The following is a 19,299-nucleotide window of genomic DNA, read 5'->3' as shown; positions in this document are numbered from 1 at the left end:
CTCGAGTGAGTACACTGAGTGAGAACAGAAAGCTTGATGGGCGCAGGCCTGTCAAGCTTTCTGTTAATAGTTTAATAGGCATCTAATATTTTAAAATGCATTAAAAAAAAATACAGCAAAGATAAACCTGTGACTGGTGTCATTGAGGAGACTTTGCAGAGCTGGACAGGTGTGTGAGGCATGGCTGCACACACATGCAAACACGCACACAGAGTCTCTCTGCAAGACATATAACATGACATCACCACACAACCATCCCCTTTGACTGACGCCACCATGCCGAGCTGAGCTCTGCTCCCTCTAATTCTCCATGGAGCAAAAAGCGTCCCAGCTGAGTGCTGGATGATAGGAAGCAGATGAGATGGTTCTGCTGCGCTGTGCTGCTACTGTGAGCAGCAGTAACGACTCAATAAACCCCACTTCTAAATGTTGAGCTTGTTAAAAAAAAGGAAAGAAAAAGAAAAGGAGCAATTTGAGTTATTTGGCTTCCACCTTCGTGTCTGTTCTTGAAGCTTTGACATAAAGCCTTTGGAAAATTACATTTTATTCATTCGTGGTCGCCGGCAATAACAGTAAAGATCTAGATGTTCATGTAGTTTTCATTGGCAGCCAGATATGTGGACTGGATATTGTTATGACAATTAAACTACTACTGCAAACAACTGCAAGTAGGAATTGCCATGATCAACTGAGCACTGGGGTGCAAGTTACTCGTAACTGTGGAGGTAGTTTTTGGTTGGCATACTACTCTGAAGAGCCCGAAATACAGTGTGAGCTTTTGGTCACATCACCTCGAGAAAAGAAAACGACATTGCTTTTACTACATTATGCAACTCAAAGTCCTGCCAAGTAATCTTCTTGGTCAAACATGTACAGCCATGATGGTAATTCCACTAAAGCTAGCCACCCTTAACCAATTACCTCAGCAACACTTATGTACAGAGGCTTCAGGTTGGGAGCGATAAAACCTTTAGAACCACGATCAACAAACTTGCATGCATTCAAGACAAGTTTTGTGTGTGGTAATGGGGAGGTGGGGGGGGAGGACACAAAAAACAGCTTACCTTCAGCAGGAGCAAGATCTGAACTCGCACGGGACCTTTCGAAAGAAAGTGCGAAAAGAAAAAGACAATCAGCAAAAAGTCGTTTGTATGGAACGATGCGTAGCTGGATAATATCAGCAGGTGGTGAGTGGTTAGAGCCAGGAGAGAACAAGCTAGAGTCCGTCTTGGTAGATGCTGGAAATGAGACTGCGAGTGTTGGGAGGAGAAATGAAAAAAGGGGAACTAGTAAAGCAGACTAAGAATGGGAGAATTAGACGGCATTACTGAAGTCTGCTTGGTTCCATGGTCTCAGGGAACGATTACCAACAAAAGGCCAATTCATGCTTCCTCGGTACAGTCACATGTGATGACTACTGCCAAGGTCCAATCATGGGGACCTTTGGCCTTTAAGCCTCTTGCTGATGTTGTTAGAGGGGTAAAATCAAGGCGACCGTGAGTGTGTACATGAGTGGCTCATGGTATTAATCTGATTATCGTCTTACATTCTATAGAGTTACTTATTGTACACATGTACTGTGAACTACTTGATCAGTATCGTGCACCAAAACCTGATTCGAATCAACATTTCTGTGCATTAGGTAATATAAAAATCAACATTGTGTTCCGATTCCTTTGCCATGCATGATGAAAGGGATATTTCCCAGCATTCTTCACTCTCAGCCGTGCAGCAGTCCAGAACAGTACCTATGGGTCTCCTGGCGCTCAGCAGAAGTGATGGGCTGCGTCCTAAACCTCTCTGAGGTCTTTCTACTTTCCCTGGGATCGTCATACTGCCGGGGCCTGCGCCCCCTGCCCCTCTCCCCTCTCCACGGGGCCCCGTCCCCCGCAACCTCGCTGTAGGGGCCAACCGAGGACAGGGATCAACAGATAGAGTACCAAAAGGAAAGAGAAAATACAGCATGTTGAGGGAGAGGTGGAGAGGGACTGGTAGATTTTCAAAAGCGGAGGTGTCGGTTGTTATATTCAGCCGCACCGCTGGCTTTTAAAAGTGTGAGCAAGACCATGCAGATTTATTAGTGGTTAACACATGCACACATTCATTGGCCAAACAAGTCAAACAGCCAAAAAGAACAAAATAAATTCATCATAGAAAGCTTTTGTTAGGCGATTAATGCAAGAATGCCATTTCTACAGATTAGAAAAAAACTCTGCGCTCTGATGTCGACTTCACACCAGCCATAGTTGCTTGTTAGTCATCCAGCAGCCGGGCGATGTTGTTGAACAAGCATCAGTGTGAGTTCTACAGAAGCCGGCCGGTGAGTAGCGGCGGTGCGGCGCTTTACTTTGCCACCTACAGCTCGTTTCTGCGGCTGGTCGGAGGGGTGGTGCTCTCCATGTAGGAGTGCCTGAGCTGGGCCACAGACACCCGGCTGTCCTGGTGACTCTCTTGGGTGCCGACACAATCTGCCTCCCTGACCCTTCGGGGGTCGCGGGTGTGCTGTGGCGGGTTCCTCTGATTGAACCCTCGTGGATCCCCAGCGTCTGACACCCGGTGGCTTGGGGCTGCCGCTTTGGGCTGGATGGGGGTGGCGGCCACGCCTTTGTTGATATAGATGGCATTGTCCCGCTCTCTGGGCCTGCTCTCTGACGCTTGCAGACGGGAGGTATGCTCCGGTTCGTCCCTCCTGGCCCTGGTTCTGTGTCGTCCTCTTGTCTGTTCTTCCATCTCTGCGTCCCTTGCCAGGCTCAGCGCCCTTGTCATCCCTTGCTCCTCATCCCCCCTTCCTCTCCATGGGTCTTCAGTGCTCCTCTCCCTGCGGCGGATCTCTGAGGGCAGCACTGCTTTCCTGCTCCTCAAGAGGCCCTTTGTCTTGGCGTCCTCCGACTCCTCAGTGTCGTCTTCCTGTGGCTCTTGCTGCCCGGATCCCGACGTAGGACCGGAGGCCATGGACAGGTAACTGGGGTCACCGCCAACTTCTTGAACTCCTGACGGCCCAGGTCGGGTGAGATGAGCCTGGAGGGGATGCTGAGGATGGGGGTTGACCTGATGGGGCCCTGGTGGATCAGCGTGGTGCCGTGTAGAGGTTTGGATCTGGGGTCTGCGGTACACTGGCGCTTCTGTAACATTTCCCAGCTCTGGGCTCTTCTGGTGGCCCTCCTCCTTGGCAAGTCGCTCCCTAACTCTGATTCTTTAGGGAAACAAAGGGCCGGTTAACATTTATACTCAATGATTAGACACAGCATATGTCTCTTAAAGTTATAAAGAGGACTTGGTCCAAGAGAAGGAGTGGAAAAACAAAGAACTTCTACTCTGATGTTTCTAATTCTGTGTGTTTACGCCGGTCAGCATGGAGGGAGGAGCGACTCATCCTCTGGTCCAGGATCAGGGCTGGGTACCAAGCCGCAACGCATCTTAACAATCAGTTTTCAAACGTGTACATTCAAAGCTTTGACAGATTTTATTGCGTTTGGTCAAATATATCTTTATCTTAAAAACAAGTTAAGTTCAAACTATTATGGCTGCTTTATTTTGGGGAGTTCTTTGGCAACATTACATGCTGATGCACAGAGCAGTTGTTTTGGTAGATTTAAAGACAACGTTCCTACTCCTCAAAGTAAGTTATTGATTGTTTCTATTGTTGATGATTAACCATTTCAATCTAGATTTGTATCCCTTTTTTTTCCAAACGGCTTTAAGTAGAGTCACTTAGCCATGCATCAATATTTTAAGAATAAGTCAGGCAACTTTGAAATTTGCATGCAACTTTTACTATTTATCTTCCAGCTGAATCTTGGGCCAGTATGTCCAAAGGTTTTCAACACAAGGCAAACGTCTCTCCATCAACTCTTGATATTGTATTATTTCCATTTGCAATAATCATGTTGTTTTGGGACAACAGCTCCCACTGAGGATGGTGAAATAGCTTTTAGCAATTCCAATGCGTACATCTACAGGTACATCATAGACAACCGTCACTGGATCACTTTGTGGGGAGGAAAACTTCCACATGTGACGATGTGGTAACATGCAAGATCTAGATTTCTAGAGGAACCATTTTGGCTGTGGCTCAGGGGTTAGAGTGGGTCGTCCTTTAATCGAGAGTTTGGCAACTCAAACGTCTTCCTATCTGCTTGTTGAAGGGTCTTTGAGCGAGACACTGAACCCCACTGGTCCTGATGCTTCGGTTGGGTAAACAAACAATGTTTTTGGTTGAGTTTTTTAAGTTCATTGTAGCATCTGTATTTCAAAGAAATGATCCATCCCTATTTGACACAGCACCAACTTCACCAGATTCTTGATAAGAGGTGAGAACTAAGGGGGACATGCTCACTGTAAGCGTAGCCCCTAACAGAAAGTCCCAGGTCAGTAAAACAAGACCGCAACATCATTACCCAACGTTTTGTCCTTCATTAATATGTTAAATATACAATTATTTATGGGGATTAAACTGAACACAGCAACATGATGTTATGTTTCCGAAGCAGAGGGATCAGGAGCTTGTGGGGATGGGGATGACGATGACAGAGTTCAAAACAGAGGTTCTGATACATTAGTGTCTTCTGATCAGCCCAGGACCCACACTGAGTCAATGAGATGCAACCCTACGAGAAGAAGAAAGACGAGGTATAGTCTTGTAGGGACCAGTGCTGGGTTCTGTGCTCATACAGCATGGGTTTAAGGGGTTTGGTAAGTCCAGCAGAATGGCAACACGGCAACATGGCAGGTGATGTTTAGGTGAGACACGACCGGCCTGGGTGTACCTCGAGGGCCAGTTGATGAGGGAATGGGTGTCGCCCTCAGCATCAGTCTGCAGGAACCAATCAGTGCTCAGTTTCGCCCTTGCACTGTTCCAAATGGAAACCCGGTGGGAGACAAGTGAATAAGTGGGTGGGTAAAAGTCGAGGTTCAGCATTCAACCTTTTTTTCTTCTTCCTCGGAGCGAGAATACACACAGACACGCCACTACATCACACACACCACTGACTTCCCGTTGAGCATGACCAGAGTGAGAGTGGGTTTGGACACCGGCAGGATCCTGCTAAGAATACAAGTCTAACACCCCGTAGAGACTTTTCTTTGTTTTTGTGGTTTTGGGTGAGGCTTTACAGGCCATATAACATGAACAATAAATCTCTCATTTAATGTTTGTTAAATGACCAGGGGAAAAAAACACACTTTGCTTGTATAAGATCAGATTTGGCGTCAGACTGCTATGTGGAAAAATCTATGTTATCAATGCATCACTGTGTCAGGAGGCCAGCCTGTGTAACTAAAGCAGCTATTCAGAGGAAAAAAACTATACATTGCCTTTTAATGCTACGAGGACTGGAAGTCCAAAACAAAAGAATCATAACAAGACAAAAAGGTATATCTCATTGAGGAGGGAAATTACATAGAGCAGAAAAATGCCTATTGCAGAGGTCTTCCAGGGTCCATTTGATTCAACAGACCTGAACCGGGAATGCGTAACAATTTGATTAGTCCAATCAGGTCATAGTTTACTTACAATTACCAACATGTCTCAGAGCGTATTGAGTACCAGCTCTGATCACGTGGTACACCATGATAGCTGCAGGACAGTATGTCCTGTCGCTAAACAGTGAAGAAGCATACCAAACACTGGGCCTGCAAGGTCCTGGATTAATGCTCCATTCCACCTACGTATATTTGACATTGATTGGTCTGAAGACTGGATGTCCCGTCCTCTCGTATACTCTCCCTGTCCCTCTGAACTGTTTCAAACTGACTCTTTATAAACTTGTTGGATTGAATCTTTATTATCTATTTGGTCTTCTCTTCCGTGTGTTACAGTGGGTCATTTCGTTTTATTCCATTGTTTTTCTTTGCAGACTCTGGAGACAGCCTGCCAGAACTTCCCGTAACTGGTCCGAAAGTCTGAGCCACTAAAAAAATGCTTTTATGCCACAAACGAACGTGATTTGGTTGGATCCGGACAGAGACCACCTCTTTCTGTCAGACCAAAGTCCCTCTGTTTTTTAGTGATCAGTTGGGGGTTTTACACCTGTAATTTTGGGTCAAATCAAAGTGAAAACTAACATCACTTACTTGAAAAGAGACCTTCATCAAGTAAGTGTTCTGGTGGATCTCGGTTTTTTTTTCTAAAAACAACTTGGTTCAGTGTCAATTACCATTGAGATTAAACAGCCACAAATGGCTTTCTCTAAAGGACCTGGAACTACACAGAAAACGTACAGACACCCACAGGAGAAATGGGCAACATACTGTCATAATCTTAAAACACCGGTTTAACTGTACCCAGTAAAACAGACAGTCTCCAAGGTGAACAATTAACTAAAGGTCATTACATGGTTAAACAAAAAAAAGAAGGATGACCTTTGTTCATAACATTTTACTACCAAGTCCTAAAATGTAACCATTCCTTTTAAATGGAAACAGAGGGGACGCTCTCCTCCGTGCTTCTTTCCCGTCAGGCCTCCCTGGTCTTGATCAAGGCCAGCTGTGGGTCACAGTTCTGACCGTGGAGTCACACTGTGCCGCTCAGTAACACAACACCATCCCTGCACCACACACACACACACACACACACACACACACACACACACACACACACACACACACACACACCAAGTGTTGAAACCTGAGAGAGGGATTTAGGAGCAGCAGGAGGAAGCGATGGGATAGAGAATGGCCGCGTATAGTCGGGTGTAGAATCATCTTCATCTCTTCGTTAGCAACACAGACTGAAGGGTCAAACCGGGTCAAGACCTGGGCTGGGCCAGCTGGTTGTTACATCACAGAAGTGGTGTGTGCTGATACTATCTGTACCATCAGTACACTATCAAAACACTCTCCAGCACTTATCTTTGGCAGCAGTGACGAATCCATCTGCTGCAGATTAAAACACAAGTACCTTTAGGAAAATGCACACGAGCCGCCTCTTGGGGTCTTTAAAATCAAATGATACAGTGATGATGAGTGCTGTTCTGATTGGGAAAAGCCAACACAATAAGAATAAACTCAGTTTCTCACAGTTGTGTATTTAATGGATACATGATTTAGCGAGCGCTGGAGCTGCTATTCAGTATCAGCTCAAACGATTAGATGGATAATTCCAGTTTATTACTTTTTGGTTGTATTACTTTCATTTATTATTTTGTCAATTATTTCAGTTCCTAGTGCGAGTGCCTATTCGAGGAACAACTACTTCAAGCAAGGCACAGTGGAACAAGTTGAAAACTGTGATGGATATTAACAACAGAACTATCCTAGAAGGAAACACCTGGTACTTTTTATCAGTATCGGGGAGCTTCTCAAAGAGAGGCAATTATCTTTTAGAAAGTGGGATCAGCCACAGAGCCAGAGGTTTAAGTTATCCGAACAGCCTCGGAAATGACTCGTCCAAACTAAACGGCGTCGTGTTGGCTCGTGAGGGATCCTTTGGGAAATTTCAAAAACTGCAGTAATTTGCTTTTCTCAACAGATCCACTTGAAACGTCTGGAATAGAAACACAACACACACAAACATTTTGCATCAGTCTGCCTAGTATATTGTGCAAGGCCAGCCTGGGTCTCAACCATTCTTTCACAGCAACCTCAGGTTGCCTGAAGAAAGAAGTGTGGCGAGGAGGGACAGAGGCAGACATGAAGAGGCAGGAATGTCACATCTCACCAATCTATTTAAGAGAATGATAAAGCAGAGTTCTGGCCCACATGGAGAACATTGAACCCTGTGTATGTGGATTTGAAGGGGAGCTGGGTCCTGGACCCTGGACCAGAGAGAGAATGGTCCGCTAATGAGGAATCAGACACAGAGCACTCCACTGGGACGCTTCATTTTCACTCCATTTCTGAAATATTGAAACAAGTAAAAGACCACGACGGCAAAAAGTGACCAGACCACTCACCCGTGCCTGGTGAGGATGTTGTGGGACTGCTGCTCGATGAATAGATCTCCAGGAGACACCCCGTGCTTAGGTGAGGAGAGGGAAAGGTGCCTGCTCAGCTTGGGGGAGCTCGGTGGCATCCCTGTGACAGAGTAGTCCTTGGTGGGAACTCTGGCCGCCGAGGAAAACGACGTCACGTCCATGTACGAGGAAGAGGACGGAGGCTCGGACGGAGGCTCGGGCGGAGCCGCTCTGCGTTGATTCTCCAGGTTCATCAGCCTCTCCCTCTCTGTGAAGGAGTCCACCCTGGTCCGACCCGTCTCGTGACCCGGGGCGGGGCGGCCGTGCTGCGGCGCCGCGCGCCCCGCCCTCGGGCTGGTGGCGGAGTTGCCGGTGTGAGAACTCGGGGCGATGTCCCGCCCGTCCTCCGCCACCAACTCTCTTCGGGTTCGCCTTTCTGAGCCTTCCGAATCTATCCGGGTGCGAGTGTAGCGCGGCGGCTGCTGCTGCTGCTGCTGCTGCTGCTGCTGCTGCTGCTGCTGCTGCTCCGAGTCCGGCTCCTGGTCTAAAGAGATGCCGTAGCGCTCCGCCAGCTGCCGACGCCGCTCCGCCTTGTAGCGGGCGATGCGTTCAGCCTTGGACTCAAGCTCCGGGGCACCGGTGGTGGAGGTGTAGACGGGCTCCGTGTGGATCTGGGGCTGAGGGTCAGGTCTGCAGGGAGCCCTGGGCTGTCGCTCTGGAGCCACCAGCTGCATTTCCGGGCATTCGAATCCCTCCATGCCATACCGCTGGACTGTAACTAGGAGGCAGCAAGAGAACACAGGTCAGCTATCCCCAGAGTGGAACAAATATAACAGAGTCAGGGTGCGGCACTCGTCTCACCACCAAAGGGCTCACAGGGATCCGAGGCCCTGGTGTATCGGGGTGTGTCCTCCTCCAGAAGCCGATTGGCCACCAAACTCGGCAGCAGAGACGGATGCACCTCACCCTCGATGCCCTCCATCCGCCGAGCTATGCGCTCCTTTCTGCGCACACACAGACGGGGAGGAAGTGGGAGTCAAGCTCAGATGTGTTATTATTCCCCACAACGTTGTCATTATCAGCCATTTTATCCGCTCATCACCACCACCGTCTCACCTGTTCATTTCCCAGTCACTTGTGCTCGTGCTAATGCCTTCAAACCGTTTCCTCAACTCAGAGACTGAAGAGACAATAAACAAACACAATACGGTTATGGCTCAATAAAAAAACAACAACATCTGCTTCAGTAGTGCCATCCAGACAAAGACAGTTACGGGTGTTTAGGTTTGGATTGCAGATGTTTGGTTTGCAGTCTTCCTGATAAAGACCGTCGTCTGTTATTTGCAGAGCTGGTGTTCTGCAGCATTTTATTAGAGTCCAGTATTGAATTCTTGTTCAATTCTAATCAGGTTTTATGTTCAATATGTTTAAGTAAAATGTACACATAGCTTAAATGCAAAGATGTCAGTTTGGTCTGTTGTCAGCTTTCCTGGTTTTAGATGGCAGAAACACAACAATTTTGCGTGGAAACTGAATCTGAAACCAATGTGAGCAACAAAATATACAACATGCAATTCTGATTAAATGTATCTGACAGATGTAGCCACCGTACTTTAATCTAAAGCCTCCTTGATACTTGAAATGAACACTGGAGGGCCCGATCCGCTATTAACTGGAAAAGCTTAAAGTGGCTGTTCTTGATATTTTGATGTTTATAAGCGATCGGTGACAGAGTGGACAAGGAATGAGAGTACAATGAGAAGTTGCTGACGCTATCTGAATGTTTAGTACATTTGTCTTTGATATAAAGAAGAGATTTGTGAGTGTATGAGTTGAACCAAACCAGCTTTTGGAACCAAACCCCCATTATGTGAAGTCTTCCTTTGAAAGTAAAAAACAATACAAGTTTCACAACCGACTGCTGTTTTCCATCTGATCCACAGCAATTGGTCCATTTTACAATTTCAATTCCACAGTCTCTGTTTTTATTTCCCAAATCAAGGCTTGTAAAAAGTGAATTGAAACAGCTCATCAGAGTAATGTTCAGTAGGACTTAATGCACAAACTTCTAGAGGACCATCTCTCTGAGGACTGCGCTCGTAGAAAAACTGGTTCTCGACAGATCTTGTCATGACTCCACCTGGCAGAGAGGCAGCTGTTGCACAACAGGGATATTCAAAAACCCTGGGAACGTTGACATTGTGAGGGATCTTTGCAAGCAGACAAAAAATGAAAAATAAAAAAAACCTTCCTCACCTTTGGGGAGATTGGCCAAGAGACTAACATCTATATCCTTGGTGCTTTTTGCCGGGTCGTCTTTTTCGTCGAGGGAGAATTCTTTCTGGAAGCTGAGGGGTGCAGAAAAAATACCAACGTGTTATTGAAACCGGGCTGAGCTGTGGGAAACAGCGAGGTTTGTTTATGGGTCGACAGTGGAAGCAGTTGTGAGGGGCTCAACTGCACGAATCTGACTTGCATCCAAATCATTCAAAAACAATTGTTGTTGGAAGCAGGACCGGTTTGAATGACGTTCAAGAATCTCTTCGATAAACCAATGGGTTATGGATGGAGAAGCAAAAATACAAACCCAATCATCTAGTACAACGTTTCAACCTGTACAAATTCATCAAGTCTCGAATTCCCAAATATTTATTTTACCTCCGTCACTCCCCAGCACATATACACTGCAAATGTCCCTCTCAGAAACACACAAGTAATTAATGGATTTGATTACAATACAGCTGGAACAGAACTGGCAGTGGATTACTTATGTGAGAATTGGGGAAAACATGACTTTGCGGTCCTGATGGTTTCAGGGACCGCAGAGTTGAGAACACACTGATAAACATAGACATCATGGATCACTTTCTATCATAACAGCATCTGTTTTCCTGACTGAAATCTCCCAACATCAACTTCCTGCAGGCAGGTTTTTGATGAAATATCACAATTTTAAGCTTCTCTTTGGTGCCTTGTTTTGACAGAAGCGTTCGTCACACATGATGTGTTCGAAGACAGTCTGAAAAATGTCTTTTTTTTTTACAGCTTCTGGCTACTGGCTATGATTAACAGTGTTCTTTTGGCAATTGCTTAAAAAAAAACAAGCTTTTAAATCCGGCCGGCGGGTTTGAGGATAAGGTGCTTTCATGTGTTGGTGATTTATTGATATCAAACATCTTATACGGACCAAGGTCTGTATTCACCGGGTCTTCAACAAGGCAATCCAAGACAACAGAACATAATGAGAGTGGTTGACACACCACGTTTCAGCACATCTTACCTCAAAGCTCTCTTCTGCAGCAATCTGGGGTTGCTCAGTTTAATGGGGGTCTCACTCCCGAGTCCTGCGGACAGCAGAGAAGAGTGATTTAGTCACAATGCTCATTCATTTCAATTCTGAGGAGCAGAACCTCCGGCTTTAGCTTTTGATGAGCACCGACACGTTGCAAGGTGACCCGTTTGCAGGTGCCTCGGCACAAAACCACATCAGTTAAGTGGACTTCTGTGGAGAAAACAAGTGATGTGGAGAACAATAATCTGCCTGCCTGCCTTCCTTGCATCAAGTAAAAAGTAAACTGTGCCTCCTCCCAAAAAAAACCCAGCAACTAGTCATCGCAATGCTTAACTTTCAAAGATGGCGACCGTCCATCTAAAGTCTCAGTCTTTGTGCATGAGGACGTAAAACCCGGTCTGATGGAGGGCCGACTTGTCACTGGGACAGGCGCCGGAAAGTCTGAGCACACGTCAAGGTTACAGTTCTGCTGGGACGATGCCGGGAGGGGCCGGGCGAATCAATGTCACTGGGCGGCGCTTTGGTACCCGACGTGAATACAGATGGGGGACGGCACGAAGAGGCTGCGGGAACCAGATTGTCCAATTCCCCTAAAAGTCTGTTGTCTATTGGACAAATGGCCCAACGTCCACCTGCCTAAAGAGGAATAGAGCCTCCTTACATTAGCTTTAAGCAAGTCTTGTGAGGAATCGGAGTTCTGCGGATCATCCCTTTGAGGAATGTCTGCTTCAGTTATTGACTTCAGACCTCCGAACGTGTGGTTTTGGCTGCCCTCGGACATCGGAGGAGCCAAAGCCGCACAGTTTCAGGACAAACATGTGGTCCCACTTCTATCCCCTCAGAGTTCACCTCAGGGTGACTGACTCCCCCAACCCCCCCCCCCCAACAAAAAAATCTAACCTCTCCACAGTGGACACCCATTGCAGATCTGTTAGTCCGTATTAAGGATGTTTGGGTTGATGCCTTAAATCCCTCCTACTTAAGGAAAACATCAGTTGAAAACAAGACAGCTTATTTGGAGAGGGCGGTGTGCCTTTTGTTCGGGGAGGGTCCTCTGTTGTTTCAGCTGAGGGGGGATGCGGCCGGTGAAAACACACCTCATTGCAAGCCTTGAATGATAATCCTGGTTATCTGAAACATTTGTGTTTTCTTTTGAAAATGATCCCAAAATTAGGTAGAGGACATTCATCAACATATTTCTATACATACATACTTCATGAACTGAAAACCCACTGGGAAAAGATAAGGTAAATGTAAAAGGTAAATCAAGAGCGTGTCATTTCTCAGAGGATTTTGGGCCTCAGCTCCATGTGTTAAGCACGTATTTCTTTATTTCGGTGAACCATTAAAAGTCAGAGCAGTTGCCTTTTGCACTGCAACCATGGACGTAGAGAAAACAACAAAATTGGTAACTATTGATACTTAAGAAACCCTTTTAACATATTACAAAGCAAAATCTTAGTTATATAAGCACAACTTTTTTTTTTTCCTAAAAAGAAGTTATGGAAAAAGAAGTCTTGTATTGACAACTTATGTAATAACACTGGGAAGCGCAGGTCGTGCTGATTCTGGCAGTTTGGTGCACATCTTTTAAAGTTGTGTTAGTCTGGTTCAAGTACAAAAAGGATTTTACATATTTTTCGCCCATTATGACCATTCATCATATCATTTGATTCAGAAGCAGCAAATGCAATGAGTTTATTCTCATACTCCAACTTGCAAAAATAAAGTGATTAAGTCCCCACACTAAATGAAGTCTCCAGTTGTGGATACATTGTGCCGCAGTTTGCAGCTCCAGGACTTCCCAGGGGATCATTTCTGTTTACTGCTGCACTGACGCGTGTTGAATTGAAGATCTCTGAAACCCTGCAGGAGGCTCATACTCCTGGGTCCGGACCGAAATGAGCATGTTCCCAGCTCTCTATTATGATAGTTGTAAAAAGGTCAAAAATGTTGGTTGACAAACATCAGAATATCACTTCAAGTTACAGTGTGGAACAAAACCAGATGCCACGGTGGAGGTTAATAAACTGCTAGTGTGACAATAAGCAAGGCATTTGTCCCTTGGGGGCTATTGTCACGTCTAACTCATTGAGTTACCCACAACCCAGACCTGTATTCCTTTTACACCTCATACGGCCTGTACGTAATGGCTTGCGGGCCTCAATGCATTCGTCATTCCAGACGCAGGCAAAAAAAACAAAAAACTACACAATGATCACACATGTGGTGGGGCCTTTGATGCTGGCTGTAATCTACAGAAACACTATGGCCTGGAATAGCCGGGAGGGAGCGCGGCAGGAATTTCTCCTTCCTGTGTGTGTTGATGAGGCCGTAAAAGCAGCGTGACATTGATATCGGGATTCTCCTCCTCTTGACGGGTTAGAGCCAATTAAATTTTACTTTGCTAATGATATGTTGATGATGGAAAACCGTGTATTAAAGAGCCGAACTTCCGGCTGTTCGGGGTGTTTTAGACGCTCAACTTGCGCGTTGACTGGACAACTCGCTGCCTTTGCAACTGCAGCGCTCGTGACTTTACCTGTGATGGAGGAAATAAATTACTAGAACTAGACAAGTTGTCAAACTGAATTCTTCTGGAGGCGACACCAGGCTTCCAATAATTATACACGCTAACAGTATCAAAAGGTGTGAACGCTCAAAAAGACTGTTTCACACCGTACTGTGGATGTCAATCAATCAGAAACTCTTACACCGTCGGAACACCGGCTAAAACACCCGGTGTGGTAACCACAGAGGCATCGGGGGCAGAGCATGTGTCCAAATTGAGACACAGGATTAACTTGGATTCCTGGGATTACGGCGAACTCCGAGGGAAATGTGTCACACTTTAAACTGTCTACATTACGTCATTGATTAAGACTTACGTGCATGGAAGTCTTAATCAAACTGTTACTATCTACCAAAATGTAGAAATACGTAAATGAAGAGGTAAAAATGAAACACCAAAGTATGGTTCACATGTTGCACTACCTTGTCATTTGCAAGTTCCTTCATCATTTCAAGTGCTGATTGTAAAAATAAATGTTGTCGTCATCCCTCCTACCTTCTCTGCCTTGCCCCTGTTGAGCTAAAGCCTCACCGAGGGAGGCTTAAGAAGTAAAGCATTAAAAAAAACAGATGGAGAATCAGAAATTAGGTGCAAACAGTAGGTTTAACAAAGGGGGTGTGACAATAAGCGTATTATGTCTTCATGAGTTGTCCATACAAGCACCTCAGTCTCATGTTTAGGTCTGGGGAGGAAACATGGCGGCTACACTGACACGTCTAAATCCTCAAACTAACAATGCTCGCCAGCCCCTCTGCTCGCCGAAAAGCCACAAAACTGTGGACCACCTGTTGTGGATTCCCAGACGGTTAAGAGGCCAGATCTCAGCACTCTGTAATACCTTCTGAGTAAGCACAGAGAATGGTGGGAATAAGAAAGCACCGTGACTATTGCACAGTAGGGCTGGAGGACGTGACAGAGTACTAAACGGTCTAAGGCAAAGATAACATGCATTACATGATACTTCCATGTCTTATGCCGACTCATGGTTGTTCTGATTACCGGAGGACAGGACTCGTGTGTTGATGTCCAGTCACGACACCAAATGGCACAGCAAAGTTAATTTGCACGTCTTTATTAAGGTTGTGGTCCTAGAAGCTTGGTGACGTAGTAACTGCCAGCGCTGCCCCTCGACTAATATTTATTTGGTCCAATGGTGGTTTAAAAAAAAGTTTTGGGGTTTTGTTTTTGCTGAATAAATTACTTCCAAGAAACTAATGAACACATCTCTGGTAAACATATTTAAAGTGGTGTTTTTTCAGGAATCTTTCAGGAAGTGGAACAGGGAAGTGGCTTGCAGATGCATTCTCTCTACTGACCATCAGGGGGAGACTCCTCTGGTTGTATAGAAGTCTATGAGAAACTGACGACTTCTCTATTGATGTTGGTCTTTTGTCCGGGCAACAGTTAGCTTTTCTTAATGAACACCTTTAGTTTTAAATGTTTCTATGTCGGTTATGTGTCTTGTCATTTTCTGGTGTTTGTTCTTTGTAATGTGTTTTTTTGTCAGCTGTGCACCGTGAACCTTGTCTGTTGTTGTCTGTATGAGTCTATTGTTGTCTTTGGTGACAAATGAGCTTCCCCAATGGGGATTAACACACATGTTTACAATGTTTACTCAGCAAATTAGATTAGAAAATGAGTTTATGGTCTCAATCTCTAGTCTTTTTCAATACAGCATGATGTTCAGTTAGTAAATTATGGTCCATGTATAGTCAAATAGACCATAAAGCAGAGTATGCTTTAGTGTGGGGTTACCTTGTAAATGAAAGTTTTCTTAAGCTAGCAGAACCGTATATACAAAGTCTATATGTCACTCCTCCGTAGTCCTAACACGATGAGACATCCAAACAACAAACATCTTCTCTAACCAGGATGGCTGCAAACTAGCTAGCTTGCTAACGGGTAACAGCTCGTTAGCTAACGGCAGACGATGTTGATGCAATTAAGTCAACAGATCCATTAGTTCTACAAATTCCTGTCTGAAACGCTCCGCTGCACAGCAGTTTGTCCTCAGAGTGCGTTAAATAGAAGTGGATGGTGCTACAGAGCTAATAGGCTAAAAACAAGTTATACGTTTTGAATTCTTTGGTTTTCTGTTCCCTAAAAAAGGTCAGCACTCAGTCAATATGACTTGCTACTGCCCAACTGCGCACAGTTCAATCTCAAAGTTCACCAAAGTGAACTATGCCAAAAAGAGAAAAAAAATAATACAGATTTACTTTGCATTTGAAATGAAATTTTAATAAAATGCTAAATGTTGCCATTTAGAATGAAAGTGATACTTGATCCTTTGACTTTGGGCAGACTAGCTGGTGACGCTTGTGCTTAAAATGTCATTGGAGGTTTAGTTAATTGGAATTCAGACAATTAATGTATTATAGAAAAGTGATATGAATCTGTGAGCCAGCCACAGTGGTACGCACAAGCTCTTTCCGAAAACAGAGTCCAATTGGCTGTGGAGCCTAGAAATAGCTTTTTCCCTAGCACAGCCCCCCTGCACAGTCAGAGTCCCTCATCTCTGCTACGTAGTGTCCTTGGAGGCTACAGCTGCAGTGCAAAGGACAGCTGGCTAGAAGGCAGGACGCTGAGCGGGAGGGAAGGGAGTCCGCAGTTTGTTGCCTGCCAACTTCTCAGAGCCCAGATTCCCAGCTCCACAACCAGAGCAACCCCGTCCCCGAGCTCTCAGCTGGAGCCTGCGCATGCACCGACGCCGCAGAGCCCCGAGACCCGGCTCTTACCTTGGCTGCAAAACTTGACATGAGTCAGGTAATTCGAGATCCAGGGGTTCCGATACATGTTGGCAACAAAGTCAGGGGAGAGTGTCGGACAGAAAAGAAGTTAAAAAAGAGAGGGAAAGTCAGAGAGAGAGGGAGAGAGAGAGAGAGGGAGAGGGTCAGCTGCCTAAGAGGTGATGCAGCTACAAAAGCAGTTCGTCAGTGCTCTGGGACAGATAGAGAGGGAGAGACAGAGGGGAGGCAGGTAGAGTTAGAGATAGAGGCATGGGAAGGAGGGAGGGCTGGAGGAGAGGAGGAGGGGGAGGGAGAGAGGTGGAGAGAGAGAGAGGCGTCCCAGCCGCAGTGTCGTTGCAAGTAAAAGTGGTCCTGGGAGGCAAAACGGAGGAGTGCTGAAGCTGTGGCTGCAGCTCTTCTGAGATCCACTCGCCCCAGCAGCACCGCTCTGGTTCCTCTAACTAGCCGCTGAGGGCTAACCAGAGCCCACTACCACAACCTGAGGCTGAAAGCTGCTCAGTGCGGGCTAAGCTCATTAGCCGAGGCAAGCAAATTAGGCCCCATCCCTTCGCTACAGATTGGAGCACAGGGTCCCTGCGTGCTTCAGAATGAGCCTCGCAGACGCAGAGAAGAGGAGTATATGTGTGTGTGCGTATTTGTGTGTGAGAGAGAGAGAGAGAGAGAGAGAGAGAGAGAGAGAGAGAGAGAGAGAGAGAGAGAGAGAGAGAGAGAGAGAGAGAGAGAGAGAGAGAGAGAGAGAGGGTTAGGAGTGTCTCGGGAGAGCACCGCCTTCCCTTTGGCTCGAGCACACAAGCGAGATGCCAAAGAAACCGGTGCATAGCGTCACAAGAGAGGGAGGGGGGGGGGGGGGCGATGAAGAGAGCCCACAGGCAAGGGTGAATGGGAGTGGAAATAAAGAAAAATTAAAACCCACAACAACAACAAAGTGAGCAGGGGGAGAGGAGAAGTGCTACGTCCACTTGTGTGTGATGTCATCATGGCGCCTGACTCTGAACCTGCAGCAGCTGAGAAGAGGCCCAAGAGGAAGACGGTCACGCTGATTCATCGACAGTCCCACGATTCTCCTTTTAAAAACGCACTCATCATAAAGTGTCTCTGAGCACGCATAACCCGAAACTCCCCCGCAAGTCACGGTGTGCGTTTATTTTTTTTGCCCGACTGCGCTGCGAGTGAACGCCAAGTCAAAGTCACTCGTCACCTGAGCATCAACGTGACGATGACGTGCTTATCGTTGTGCTGAAGGGGGGGGGGGGGTTAGCTGGCGCCGAGCCAAATGGCGCTATACAGAGGCTGCTTGGAAAAAAAAAAAAACAACAGTGAGCTGCATCTTATCTTTCTGCAGCACAGTGTGTGAGGGGGGAAGCTGTCAACGTCGAACACGCGGGGCGTCCACATAAAGCAGATCTACAGGATGGAAGCGCTCATGAACGGGCAAGAAGAGGGGGCCGGCCTGAGAACGCCATTTCCCCGTGATGAGATTCTCAGAAAAAGCACGAGCATTTCTTCTTAACTTCTTGGAAACATACCCTGGGGTTATCACACCATCACGGACCGGGCTCTTCACGTCGTAAACGTTTGTCGAACCACGTAAATCTGTCCAGGGCCTCGCCGTCCAAAAGAAAAAGGGCCACACAGGTGTGTTGAGATGCAGCCCCCACCGGCTTCAGAGGTGTGTGTGTGTTTAACCTTCAGGAGGTGGGAGGTTTGGACCCTTCCTCTGAGATGAGATCATCTGGCTCAGCGTGTGACACACACACACACCACAAACATGTCAATTCACACCGAGAGGCAGAGCGTTACCTGCACGCAACCATTAAACTTTTTCAGCACAGGTTTTCCGGGCCAACGTACTGCCCCAGCCTGAGCAGCAGTCGACCCATAAGGTGATGACCTAATAAAGCAGAGAGTATCTAGTGATTATCATTTGGACTTCATCTGGGGGGTGAATGCAAGTCGGAGTATCTTAGAGGGAAACCGGTACGCTAACGAGACTAGCTTCATTCCAGTTGGTGATCGTTTCATCTCCACAATCACTCGTCGTAGTCCGACGAGCATTCAACTTTCATCAAACAGCGACTCAACTGCTGTCGGCGCCTCCATTTCCGCCGCTTTTCCCGTCTCTCACTTCAGGTGACAGTTTAACCGCTTTCGGTCCAGACTGTTGAGCGATTGATTGAGCGATTAACGTTCAAACTGACAACCGGTCGCATCCCGAGTTGGAAACTCGGAAAAGAAGCTTCTTGACCTGTTAGTTTTCAAATAGATCAGCATTTCTTATTTTTTTTAAATCTACATTTGATTTCTTTTTCCTTGTCCCAACTGACTATTCACAGCCTACAAACTTCATCCGTCACGTTGTTGGTGCTACGCTAAACTCAACTGCTAATTGAGCTTAAACTCGGGAGAAAAACCTCCCATGGTTTCAGCTACTACACATTATTTTCAGGGCTAAAGGGGCCAGTACACTGGGATGTTTTTTTTAATTACCTGCCCTCAAGCAGCTACTATTTTTTTGTAGTTTTCAAAAAGAAAACAGAGTTAATGAAGATGTATTCAGACTACTCCAGCTCTGGCCCGGTAACTGTCTCACAATGCCTTTAATGGCCTCAAATACAAATCTCCGGTGACGTAAAGCTGTCATCATCACCTCCGCGCCTCCCGCCATCTGGCTGTCTGACTTGCACGTAGCGTTTGTGTCTTCGACTCGTCTGCTTCAGGGATGACATCAGAACTACAAAACCGCCCGACAGCTTCTACCCTGTTATTAGCAATAATGAGGCTTCACTGCCAAGG

The 19,299-nt window shown here is 46.3% G+C and overlaps 1 protein-coding gene across 4 annotated transcripts in view; it reads right to left on the bottom strand.

The window, feature by feature from the left end:
- svila (supervillin a) overlaps positions 1-17,059 on the bottom strand; it is a 47,638-nt gene extending 30,579 nt beyond the window's left edge. Inside the window, exons 1-10 of one of the 4 annotated variants that reach the window (XM_068581789.1) lie at positions 16,495-17,059; positions 11,173-11,236; positions 10,149-10,240; positions 9,009-9,072; positions 8,754-8,896; positions 7,893-8,670; positions 4,767-4,850; positions 2,360-3,193; positions 1,749-1,898; positions 1,065-1,099 (exon numbers count right to left, since the gene is read on the bottom strand). In XM_068581789.1, coding sequence (XP_068437890.1) covers positions 1,065-1,099; positions 1,749-1,898; positions 2,360-3,193; positions 4,767-4,850; positions 7,893-8,670; positions 8,754-8,896; positions 9,009-9,072; positions 10,149-10,240; positions 11,173-11,236; positions 16,495-16,552 — 2,302 coding nt within the window. In that variant the 5' untranslated portion in view covers positions 16,553-17,059. The remainder of the gene's footprint in view (positions 1-1,064; positions 1,100-1,748; positions 1,899-2,359; positions 3,194-4,766; positions 4,851-7,892; positions 8,671-8,753; positions 8,897-9,008; positions 9,073-10,148; positions 10,241-11,172; positions 11,237-16,494) is intronic. The other 3 variants (XM_068581791.1, XM_068581790.1, XM_068581792.1) reach the window with 3 other exon arrangements.
- Positions 17,060-19,299: the final 2,240 nt, after the last annotated feature.

The sequence above is a fragment of the Clinocottus analis genome, unplaced genomic scaffold (genome assembly GCF_023055335.1).
Source record: "Clinocottus analis isolate CAN_PGR_092001 unplaced genomic scaffold, fCliAna1.0.p SCAF_18, whole genome shotgun sequence".
NCBI lineage: Eukaryota > Metazoa > Chordata > Actinopteri > Perciformes > Cottidae > Clinocottus > Clinocottus analis.
The sequence above is the reverse complement of the archived record's forward strand: the minus strand, read 5'-3'. Positions and strand labels throughout refer to the sequence as shown.